General features: G+C 38.8%; 1 protein-coding gene across 1 annotated transcript; it reads left to right on the top strand.

Annotated features, from left to right (window-relative positions):
- The first annotated feature begins 1,646 nt into the window (after positions 1-1,646).
- Positions 1,647-7,865, top strand: LOC143891386 (cytochrome P450 71A1-like). Its single transcript, XM_077395960.1, has 2 exons — positions 1,647-2,543; positions 7,118-7,865. Exons 1-2 carry the CDS (start codon positions 1,671-1,673, stop codon positions 7,733-7,735), a joined length of 1,491 nt encoding a protein of 496 aa, XP_077252075.1. The 5' UTR covers positions 1,647-1,670; the 3' UTR covers positions 7,736-7,865.
- Positions 7,866-12,453: the final 4,588 nt, after the last annotated feature.

Genomic DNA, 12,453 nt, shown 5'->3' with positions numbered 1-12,453 from the left:
GTAAATAGATGGAAGCCCTAATCCAGGTTTTGTAAAATGACGAAAACACCCTGCTTATGTAACGAAGGGGACCAACTTGCTTAGGGTACTTTTGGTTGTTTCACACGTTCATAGCATTCCCATCCACTTCAATGTGCTGTCCACTCTTCCAAAACAATCCTCTTCATTTGTAATTCCTTGGGCCTTGTATGTGAATACACCTTGAGCGTAATCTTTTGTTTGTTATATGTAAGAGCATGTTATAGCACTAGAAATACAAGCAATTGTTTCTATTCTACAAGACATTATTTCTGTTCTAGCAAGTTATATCTGTATCAAGTCATTACAGTGGGTAGGATTTCTATCTTCATTGAGTGGTTAGTATCCAAGGATCATTACAACGCCACTTTACTCTTTCCAAAATACCACTTGGTGGCTCTCGGAGTAAGGCAAATTTCCAACATATAGGAATACTCATTTAGGAAATTTCTACAAAACATTTCTATAAGAGAAAACGTTTTCTACCCACTATATTTTAAGCTAGTGTGTAGATAACTTATCTACACATATGTGTAGGAACCGTTTTCTCTATATATATATATATGAGAAAACGGTTCCTACACATGTGTAGATAAGTTATCTACACACTAGCTTAAAATACAGTGGGGGCCACATTATTTGGGTGATCCATTCATTTTTAAGGCCCTCACATAGATAGGGTGTCCATAAAAAATCAGATCCATAGGATCATCCTAACCATTCGAACTGTGGAGGCAAAAAATGGACTAATTTGTGAAGGTTTAAAGACATCCATTTTACCTCCACAAATCGTAGGGTTGGGATGATCCTATGGATCTGATTTTTTGTAGACACCCTATCTATGTGAGGGCCTTTAAAATGGATGGCTTGGATCACCCAAACAATGTGGGCCCCCACTGTATTTTAAGCTAGTGTGTAGAGAACTCTCTACACATATGTGTAGGAACCGTTTTCTCATATATATATATATATAAGTGGTACTAAACAAATTTTTAGAGAGGATTGAATTGGGCCGTTGATTTCAAATGTGATTAAATCTCATAACCTTGGGATGTCCGCCCACTAATAGAATATTCAGCTAAATTCCTTCGCCCAATTGATGATCTGGTATATCCGTTCATTGACCTGAGGGGTTGGAGTGGACCATCCCACCGTTGATCAGCTAAAATGCATTAGCCCAAATTTTCATATAGACGTTTGCAAGTGGGTGTCATTCTATATTTAATCTATACTTTAATATTATAAAGTCCTAGTTAGTTGCTGTGGGGCTGGGTGTTACATCGTTCTCTTTAGAAAATCAGCCATGCAACATTATTATTTATGCTTAGGATTAAGATCCCTAATCCAACTCCTATGACTTTAGCCTGAAATACAGGTTTATACAAAGCAAAATTACAAATAGGGGCAATTTCACCTCCACTTAAGGCTTGAAGAATTGAAAAATTGCTCCATAGGATTGATGGGGTTATTTTCATACGTTTTTCACATCCTAACTATCGTTTTCCATCCAATGCAACACGGTAAGGGAAGAGAGCAGACAGGCAACCTAAAATAGAAAAGTGAACCGAACACGAAACTATTGATATAAAAAGTAGAGGAAAGATGAGGAATTTTTAAGTTAGCCACTCTTGTTTATCTTGCTAAGCCAAGGAATGGCTCTCATTCTAGTAGCTATTCTCCTCTTAATCGTCTTCTTCTTCTATTCTCTCATTCACAAAAACAAAGAGAAATCAAAATCCCGTTTGCCTTCTCCAACCAAGCTTCCTATAATAGGGAACCTCCACCAGATAACTATGCCACGCCACCGCTCGTTACGAGCCCTCTCGCTGAGACATGGCCCCCTCATGCTTGTACACTTGGGTCCCCACCCAACTATCGTGGCATCCTCGGCCGATGTGGCAAAGGAGATCATGAAAACACATGATCTCGCCTTCTCGAGTAGGGCATCGTCTATCATGGCCAAGAGACTTATGTACGATGGTAAGGACATGGCTTTTGCAACATACGGCGAGTATTGGAGGCAAGCCAAAAAGATCTGTGTTCTTCACCTTTTGAGCACTCAGAGGGTGGAGTTCTTTCGGTTTGTGAGGGAAGAGGAAGTGACCCATATGATAGAGAAGATAAGAACTTCTTCGGGTGCGGTAAATTTGAGCGAGATACTGTTGAGTCTCACCAGTAATATAGTTTCTAGGGCTGCTTTTGGGGACAAGTTCTCAAGAGGCGAGGGGGTTACTCATGGATTTCGCAAACTTCTGGGGGAGTTTATGGAACTTCTGGGGACATTTCATGTGGGAGATTATTTCCCATCTCTTTCATGGATTCATGTTTTAAATGGGTTGGATGCGAGAATAAGGAAGAACTTTGAAGAGTTCGATGGATTTTTGGAGGAGGTAATTGAGGAACATGTTAAAACAGGTGGCATTGGTGAGGGTGAAGTAGACTTTGTGGATGTATTGCTTGGAATTCAGAAGGATGATGCCTTGGGCTTTTCCCTCACCAAAGATCACATCAAAGCACTTGTTCAAGTACCTACCTCCTCCTCTCTCTCTCTCTCTCTCACCCTCTCTCTCTCTCTCTCTCTAACTCGCTTTACAAGAATCACATGGTTTACTTCACAAAACCGACCTCATAAAGAAGTCATTTTCTATGTCTCTTTGCGGACAACGATTAGGGCATGGAGTCAATTTTGGATGACGTTACAAGGAAATTTCTGGGTCCCACAGGAAAATGTCGATGAAATCTAGACCGTTAATCCTGATGACCATAACGAGAACCACTTGGTTGCTAGTAGTTACCTCATAGGGTAGAAGTGACTTAAGTAGTCAACAGGGATGAGACAAGTCAAGTAGTCTCCTCGTAGCTACCTCATTGAGTAGTGGAAAGCAAGGTTTTAAATATCAGTTTCGGGGGTAATTTCGGACCCCACCGAAACCGAAATTCCTTCGGTGGTAATGGGTGACAAAATTTGGAATTTTTGGTCCGAAATTTTGGTAATTTCGGTTGAAATTTGTTAAAGGCTTAAAAAAATATTATTTTCCTGCAATTTTGGCGAAATTAACAAAATTCCAGAAATTTCGGTCGAAATTTCGACCGAAATAAGTTACATTTCGGAAATTTCGGATTTCGCCCATTTTGATTTCGGCCTTGGGCGAAATTCGAAATTTCAGATTTCGACCGAAATTTAAGACCTTGGTGGAAAGTAGTGTCTGGTAATACAGAGTCTCATTGCCAAAAGTAGGGAGCAAAGGTGGTGTCATTATCTACATACATACATACATATATATATATATATATATATATATAGAGACACATTGATGCCAAACCCGTGGCGTTGAACAAGTCTTTTTTTTTTTTTCTATTTTCGTTATTTTATTTGTACTATTTTTTAGGGCATCAAATCTTGTTCTTTTGGCATGATTTTGGTATTTTTAGAAAGGTTTTTCGATTACCTATCTAAAGATGCCAAGATTTTGCGATTTGGACTTAATTTAGCTAAGTTATATGTAGTTTTAGGATATGGTTAGTGTCTAGTGTAAAATTTTCTAGTAATTTCACTAAACTTGGATAAATTACAAAGAGAATCAATGGTGCTTATATAGAGCACTTACATGATGAACATATAAAGAAGAATATAGTAAACATGGAAAGAGATTAAGTGAGAAGGGAAAGAGATAATTTAAATCTAATCTAGTTACCTAATAAGCTTACCTACCTCAATTTACCACCAAATCAAATCAAATCTTAAATCCTAATTTATTAAGCTTGCTCCATCCAATCAACTTTCCTAATCTTCCACCAAGATGATCCAATGATGGGATCTTCATACTTTAACATGCCCCCTCAAACGTATGTGGATTGAAAAATCAACATACGTTTGATTACAATGAAATTCCCCAATAAGAAAATAAAATTTTCTCCCCATATGAAAATAGAATCTTTTGATTGAAGCGCACTGCTGAAGTTTGATGATGAATATGTCCTGATGTTGTTGCCAAATGTATATTGCCGAAAAAGACGCCGATTGTTGATTTGCAGTGAAGAGATGAATGAGAACATATCATTGCCTCAATGGGCTAGACAAGACTCAAGCCTCGATGGGCGAGTAGGAATGAGTCATTATGGACCAAAGCCGGAATGTTCAAGAAATTGGTCACTATGGACCAAAGCCGGAATGGGCAAGAAATGGGTCACTATGGACCAATGCCATAATGGGCAAGTCATTAGGCCGATTTAGAATATCGAACCTTCTGGAAATAGGTCACATTGGACCAAAGCCTCGAAGAGCAAAAAGGATGCCTCGATGGGCGAGAATGAGCCTCAATGGGCTAGACACATGGGTTGGCAAGTTCCGATCCTCACGGAATTTGAAAACAACTCTCTCAAGCATGCACTTCAAAACAAATGAAGCACCTCAATTGAAAAGAGAGAATATTCCGGGCACGCACCTCAAATGAAGTACCTCAACCGAAATATATATAAAAAAAGAAGAAAAGAAAGTGAAGAAGAGAAAAAGAATTGGTGAGAAGCGGCAATTAGATGGTTTAGAACAATAACGGCAATTACATGAGAAAGGCGCAATAATGGGCCAACTATAAAATTTTAGATGGGGATTGGAGATATGAAATATGGAATGGAGGGGCTGCCTTTATCAAAGCTAGTGCAAAAGTTTTGCTAATGAGGAAAGTCTAAAAATTAGAAGGAAATGTTGCTGCCATTATCAATTTTGAGGTGAGGGCACCGTGGTTCACTGAAAATAAAGCGGGAAAAAAAGGAACGTCAGAAGGACATGGACGAACTCATTCTCTACCCTTGTGATCTTGTAATGGCACTTCTGCAAACACACTGAAACAACACAATGGTGCCGTTGGATGGTTAGGACAAATAAAACTAAGAGAAAAATAAAAAGGACAGTAAGACAAAGTTGGGAAAGATGGTGGCCGGGCGGACGGCTAGATCGGCCGTCCGCCGGAAAGCAAAGATTGTAGGGTTGTCGTCAAGGCCGCACTCGGGTAGGATCGACCCGCTCTGATACCATGTAAAATTTTCTAGTAATTTCACTAAACTTGGATAAATTACAAAGAGAATCAATGGTGCTTATATAGAGCACTTACATGATGAACATATAAAGAAGAATATAGTAAACATGGAAAGAGATTAAGTGAGAAGGGAAAGAGATAATTTAAATCTAATCTAGTTACCTAATAAGCTTACCTACTTCAATTTACCACCAAATCAAATGAAATCTTAAATCCTAATTTATTAAGCTTGCTCCATCCAATCAACTTTCCTAATATTCCACCAAGATGATCCAACGATGGGATCTTCATACTTTAACATCTATTACGTGATTACTATTTTAGGAGTATCTTAGTCATATTTCTTGCTTTTATTTTTGTTGCGTTGCTTTATATAGAATATAGAGAATAATTGTTACGCAAGTCTTTAGGGTTGCTATTCTTAGGTTCTGGCTCTTTATATATTGTAATGGGATGAGGAAAGAAAAAAAAAGATTGAATAAAGTTTATTTTTGGGACATCACTTGTGAAAAGAGCATTGGCTCTTTCACGTGGGTAAAGGAGCTTTGCTCCTTTCACGTATTATATTGGAGTTTTTCTCTAAACCGTGGCATAGGTTTTCAAACCCCCACGAGATTATTTTAGTTGCTGCTTGTGTTGATCTTTAGCTTGGTATTGCTGCTCCACGCTCCCTGTATCACATACAGTGATAGAAGAGAAATAGGGAAAGAGAGAAAAATATAAATCCCACAACTCTACTAGAAAAAACCTACATTGTTGGTCATTTTTTTTTTTTTGAAAGATGACAATTTTATTGATACTATGAAAGTTACATTGGGGACCAGAGGTCCCAACTTGCAATACATAAAATCAATTAAGAATGGCCAGGAGCATACTCCTAGACCAGCTAAAACCAAGGAGAAAATCTACTAATTCATCCGCTACAGTGAGGACCACCCATCCATGCGCTACCATCCTGCCGAGTAACTAGTTTACTTTCCTACTATCTAGAATCACTGCCTAGAGAGTCTTTGTTGGGCGTTTTTGCTAGTACTTTAGTGTCATATGCCATTTGGGCAAACAATGAAGAAACGAGGAGGAGACCAACAAATTAGTCTCTTAGTCGTTTGAGAGTCTGGATGCAACAAAAAACTAAATTTTGACGAGTGGCACCCCCAAAAACCGTCAAAACACTTAGGGGCCGTTTGGATAAGCAGATTTTAGAATCAAGGTTTTTAGTTTGAAAACAGTGTAAAGGATGGTTCATGATCATGCTGCTGCATGCTGTCCTGGCAGTGTTTCTTGGATTTTAAGTAAGAAAAACAAGTTTTAAAAACCTCTCCCCCATCATGGGATTTCTAAAACCTGGTTTTCTTACTTAAAATCCAAGAAACACTGCCATGATGGCATACAGCAGCTTGATCATGAACCCTCTTTTGCACTGTTTTCTAACTAAAAATCTAGATTCTAAAACCCACAAATCCAAACAGCCCCTTAACAAACCAGAGATTTTGTGCAACTAAAAGGACCCTTTACCAAGCAAAGCCACCCTTCTATTGCAGTGTCTTAGGATATCCAATATAGATTTTGTGTCAGTTTGATATAGTTTAACTGATCCTAACTATGCATATGATTTGCAAACTGACTGTTCAAAATGGATATGGCCAATGCTCCACACTACATGGGAAAAAGGCGGCTGATCAAATGGCTAGGGTCATCTCATAGTAGAGATCTTTGGTTTATCAATGGTAGGACCATTAAATGAATGCCCTACAACACTCCTTTAAAATACCCAGAGTCGATCATCAACTCACCTAAGTCAACTCGGGTTTTGCTTCACCCTACGATTTCAATCAAAAATTTCTCAACCAAATAACCCCACTGGCCGAGTTAATTAATAATTGAGCACATCACCTTTGATTTACTTGAGTCGATTCAATTTTATCTCGACCTATTTCTTGTTGAGTAGTATTTGTTATTAAACAGTGCTCTATATCTCTGACAGATGACTTACTATTACTTGATAGAGTTTAATTTCATAAGACGACTTATGCATAATGTATTTTGATATTTTACCTTAACAGGACATGTTTGCTGCTGGAACTGATACAACATATGCAGCCTTAGAATGGGCAATGGCAGAACTCATCAGGCATCCAAAAGTTATGAAGAAAGCACAGCAAGAGATACGAAGGATCATCGGGGAAAAATCAAAAATTACAGAGGATGATACTGATGAAATGAACTACTTAAAATCAGTGAACAAGGAGGCTCTAAGGTTGCATCCTCCAGTTCCGCTACTAGTTCCGCGAGAATCGATTGAGGTTGTCAAAATTCAAGGCTATGATGTTCCTGCAAAAACACGGGCTATAATTAATGCTTGGGCAATCGGAAGGGACCCGACCTCATGGGAAGAACCAGAGAAATTCAGACCAGAGCGGTTCATGAATAGTTGTAATCCAATAGATTTCAAAGGACAAGATTTTCAGTTGATTCCATTCGGAGCGGGACGGCGAGGGTGTCCCGGAATTCAGTTTACAATCCCCACCATCCAACTTGCACTTGCTAATCTCCTGTATCACTTCGATTGGGAATTGCAAAAAGACGCAAGTGGGGGAGATTTGGACATGGCTGAAGCTTATGGGAATACAGTCCACAAGAAGTACCCTCTTGTCCTTATTGCCAAGCCCCACTTCTGTTAGAAATATTCTGTAAAGTAGTTCCTTTATTACAAGCTTTGGCATATGAAATAGGTACGTGTATGTTAATTATATAATTCAGCTCTTTTAGTGAAAGCTTTAAAGAAAGAAGTATTATTATAATTTGTAAGAGTTTGCGTGTCGTTTACCCTTTTAGTTTTAATCTCATCCCATTCTCTGCATATAGTATGGTACTAGCACTATTGTAGTGGGTGGTACCCTACGAATATATATACGATCTTTAGGTTAGTATTTCTTTTAGTTTTACACTCATTGCCCTTAAAATCTAAATGTTGGAATAAAACCATCTAGGTTGGAGGGAGAAGATGAGTTTCAAGAGAAGAATATTGTTCTCTTGATGTCAAACACACAAAGATACAACCCCAAGTTATACTACAGCCTTCAAATTTCACTAAAATGGCTTGTACTTGAAGAAGTTAAATGACCCAAAATATAGCATATATTCCAAATCCGAGATTAACAAGATTAAATTAATTTTAGCTTCCCTAAGTACCACTAACACACTAACATAGGAAAAGTATATGTCTTACATAATTCCAAAATAAAGAAACTATGTCCCTAGGCCATTAACTCCCACAAAGGAGATTTCCAACGTGGTCAAGTCAAGTCAAAATTGCAACTTACAAAACAGTAGAGTTCCAAAAACATAGAAAATCCAAAAGCAAAGTGAATAGGTGGTCAAGTGGTCAAGCCTAGAATTCCAATATCCCCCCTTAAGCTAGACCACGCCGAGTTTTGTCTTCATCTTGATGAATGTATCGGTCTTCAAAGCCTTTCTAAAAGTATCTGCAACTTGATCTTGAGTCGTACAAAAACGAACATTGACTACATCATCATTTACCAAGTCTCGAATGAAATGATACTTGATCCTTGTGTGCTTGCTTTTTTCTTGAAAAACTGGATTCTTTGTAAGTGAAATCACCGAACTATTATCACAAAATAAACTTGTACCACGTTCTTGCGGATGTTTGAGTTCTTCTAACACCCATCCTAGCCAAAGAACTTGACAACTCGCCGAAGATAATGAGATGTACACTGCTTTCGCTGTAGAAAGAGTAACAACCGATTGCTTCTTTGACACCCATGAAATTGCACCCGAACCAATGTTAAAAACATAGCCGGAAGTACTCTTGCTATCTGTGGGACCCGATCCCGCGAGAGGGGGCGCGACCCGCCTCCCTCTCTTGGTCTCTCGTACCCACGCAAATGGCGTGTGCTTTTTATTATTGATTTAATTCATCTTTTTCGTGAACTTGAGATCACTAAAGCAATCCGAATTTCACGCAAAAGAGAATGACCAGAGTCGCCACCTAGGTAAGGGACCTAGGACCTATAAGTGACACTGCAATGATATGTGGTCCAGAAGTCTAGATTCGTTACCTGATTACGAGAATGGAAGTTATGGGGAATTACCACAACATGCACCATTCTTGCCCGGTAATCCGGTGTTATTTTTCAAAAGTTAACTCTCTTGAATTCGTTTAAATGGCTCATTTAAACTCTTTTGATGTGTGAACTATGTGACATGCATCCTAAAATCTAATTTCAATGTAATTCCTAAATGTGTATCTTGATTTTCTTGATTTGTTGAGATTCAATCTATGTGAAAGTTCTCATAAAATTCTAATTTGCGGAAAAATCCTAAGTGATTTAATCAATTTGATTTAGGATTTTAAATGAGAGAAAAAATAAAAAACTACCCTAAAAACCCACTGATTGTGTGTGGGGCCAACTCGTGCGAGGAATGTCATCCAAACATCCAAGCTGCCTACGTACCCAAGCCTCATTGGGACCAGAGTCGACGTAGTTCGGTGACCTATACTAAGCTACATGCCTAAGACATATAGGACACTGATCTAGACTGAATTGACTGTTTCAACAGTTTAAGCGAGATTATTTAGTTCATGTTAGATTTTATTATCCTAGGATTTCATCTAAGATGTTATATGGTCCTATCTAAGTGCAAAACGTTTCCTAAACTAATGCAGGTGAACCTACATCCAAGGTTAACTAGTCTTGTCCTATAGGGAGATGGGTTAACTAGTGTAACTAGATCTATGGCATGGTTGCTATCCATAGCAAACGATCGTGATGAGGTTGGACTCCTAACTCTAGGACACCCTAAAACCTAGAACACAATGTGACGTAAGTGTTCCTAATCAGCTCTACGTACCCAAGCCTCATTGGGACCAGAGTCGACGTAGTTCGGTGACCTATACTAAGCTACATGCCTAAGACATATAGGACACTGGTCTAGACTGAATTGACTGTTTCAACAGTTTAAGAGAGATTATTTAGTTCATGTTGGATAGATTTTATTATCCTAGGATTTCATCTAAGATGCTATATGGTCCTATCTAAGTGCAAAACGTTTCCTAAACTAATGCAGGTGAACCTACATCCAAGGTTAACTAGTCTTGTCCTATAGGGAGATGGGTTAACTAGTGTAACTAGATCTATGGCATGGTTGCTATCCATAGCAAACGATCGTGATGAGGTTGGACTCCTAACTCTAGGACACCCTAAAACCTAGAACACAATGTGACGTAAGTGTTCCTAATCAGCTCTAAGGGTTCCTACGAGGTGATACTGTTATCCAACAGTTCCAAAACATGGGTTTGATTAACCCAGATTGTGAAATTAATGATTTTCAGTTCTTTAAATGTTTCTAACTCCTAAAATCTAAAGAATACTGTGGACCCCGATCCGAGGATGAGTGCTAAGGATACGAGATCCCCTACAATCCTCAAAGATCTCCACATGTGAAGGAGAGCTCTACCAAGGAACTCTCGAAACGATGCCACTCTCATAGCATAGCACGAGTGGCGATATAAAACAAATGAGATACCTCTTGATCCGGAGCAAGGGCTTGAAACCAAGACGTACCTAAAATAACTCAGAACCGCCATCCATAGATATGCCATGGAACAAAAAATAAATGCTCTGTTTGCAACGGATAACCAGAGATACAAAGGTCCGTGCCTGATTACGAATGGAGAAGGTCCGAAGAGCACCCCCAATTCGTCTGAGTGCAAGCACTTGGTCCCTTATGCCATTTATTTATTAACTTTGAAGAGTTTTGGGTGAAAATCATGTAAAATGGGAATGAAATATCTCCGAGAAAACGTCTATCTAATCATGCATGACTTGAGGATGAAATAATAGCACACACAAAATAAATGAAAGAAGTGTCACCTAAGCATTGCTAGGTTATGAGTGACATGCCTAATGGGTGTCTAAGTTCTGGTGGACAGACACATGGATGCTACAGCTAAAGGTATAAGGTATGCACAGAAAAGTAAAAAAACACAACAAAACACACAACACGACTCAATACCACACACGACACATCCTAAACTCTAAACGATTTCGCCCGATTCTTTGGATGGTCTGGTATTCATCCAAAGCTGCCTACGTATCCCCGCCTCCACGAGAATAAAATCAACGTAGTTCTTCGCGCCTATTCTAAACTATGATGCCTAAGACATCTAGACCTCTATCCTAGATTCGACCTAAAAGACCGGGCTACTTATTAATACTTTTTGTGTGATTATTTAAATTCCAGTGGATTGTGGATTTTAGGACACCCTATATGCCCTAACTAAATGCAGGTTAGCCTCAAGCTAATGCAGATGGTTCCTACAACCTATGTGTAACTAGGTTGTGTGTCATAAGAAATAATGGGATCACTAACGCATCCTAGACCTAGTCATCACTCGGCGAAGTGAATCGCCAACTGACCAGACAGAGGCGTAACAAACTCCTAACTCTAACACAAACACAAACCGAAGACACAAAAATCAAACAACATATCAAGGATCTTTTTGAAAACAAGGTTTTAAAGTTGTTTGAATGATTTTTGGACGATTTCCAAAGTCTATTTACAAAGTTTGGCTAGATTTGGGATAATGATCCCAAGCTGCACTACGTACCTCGTGAAAGAGGATCAAGGCAATGTAGTTCAGAAACAAACTCTCCTAACTACTCCTAAAAATATTTAAAGCATTTCAAATGATTTAAGGCTTTTGATGTTTTTAAACGTTTTTTATGTTTTAAATTTTTTTTTAATGTTTTTGGATTTTAAAATTCTTCAATGCTTTTGGACCTTTAAATGTTTTCACTCCTAAAAGGAACACACAAGCATAACCACAAACTAGGGCAAAGCCCTAAATCTAAAGGGAAACCCCGAACAAGCAACTAGTGTCTCAAAGAGACGATCCATAACAAGTAAACTAGCGTCCCAAGAATAGTGAGAAATGATCTAAGGTCCCAAGCTAGCAAGGCTCTAATAACAAAGAAGAAAATAACAACTCTAAAGGACTAACTTCTAAGCCAAAGGACAAACCAGTCTATGAAATAGACTCCTAAATAATCAACACTAAAAAAGGATGCAAGGAAGTCAAAGCACATCTAACACTCTATGAGGGGAGGTAAATCAGACTAGGCATGTCTCCTATATACAAAGGTGGGCTCCAAGTATCCCTATCGTCGCCCTTGCAATGAATAACTAGGGGCGAGGCAACTAACAGATCAAGTTGGTCTCCAACTAGTAGGGGGTACAAGTTGAGGCACAACTTAGAGAGAGTAACTAAAAGGGAGTTCTATAAATGAGGCAAGGCATACCTCCTATGAGTAAACTCTCTATCAAACTAGAACAGACTCCCTAAGGGGGAGGCTCTAAACAACAAGGCATGTCTCCG

The sequence above is a fragment of the Tasmannia lanceolata genome, unplaced genomic scaffold (assembly GCF_043159265.1).
Source record: "Tasmannia lanceolata isolate RefF3 unplaced genomic scaffold, GAP_Taslan_0.1 ptg000013l, whole genome shotgun sequence".
In the NCBI taxonomy this organism is placed as follows: Eukaryota; Viridiplantae; Streptophyta; class Magnoliopsida; order Canellales; family Winteraceae; genus Tasmannia; species Tasmannia lanceolata.
The sequence above is the reverse complement of the archived record's forward strand: the minus strand, read 5'-3'. Positions and strand labels throughout refer to the sequence as shown.

Excerpts from the sequence above, each read along its gene's own strand:
- LOC143891386 (XM_077395960.1), top strand. The coding sequence starts at position 1,671 with ATGGCTCTCATTCTAGTAGCTATTCTCCTCTTAATCGTCTTCTTCTTC. Across the intron at positions 2,544-7,117 it reads ACATCAAAGCACTTGTTCAA|GACATGTTTGCTGCTGGAAC; the intron begins GTACCTACCTCC and ends TTACCTTAACAG.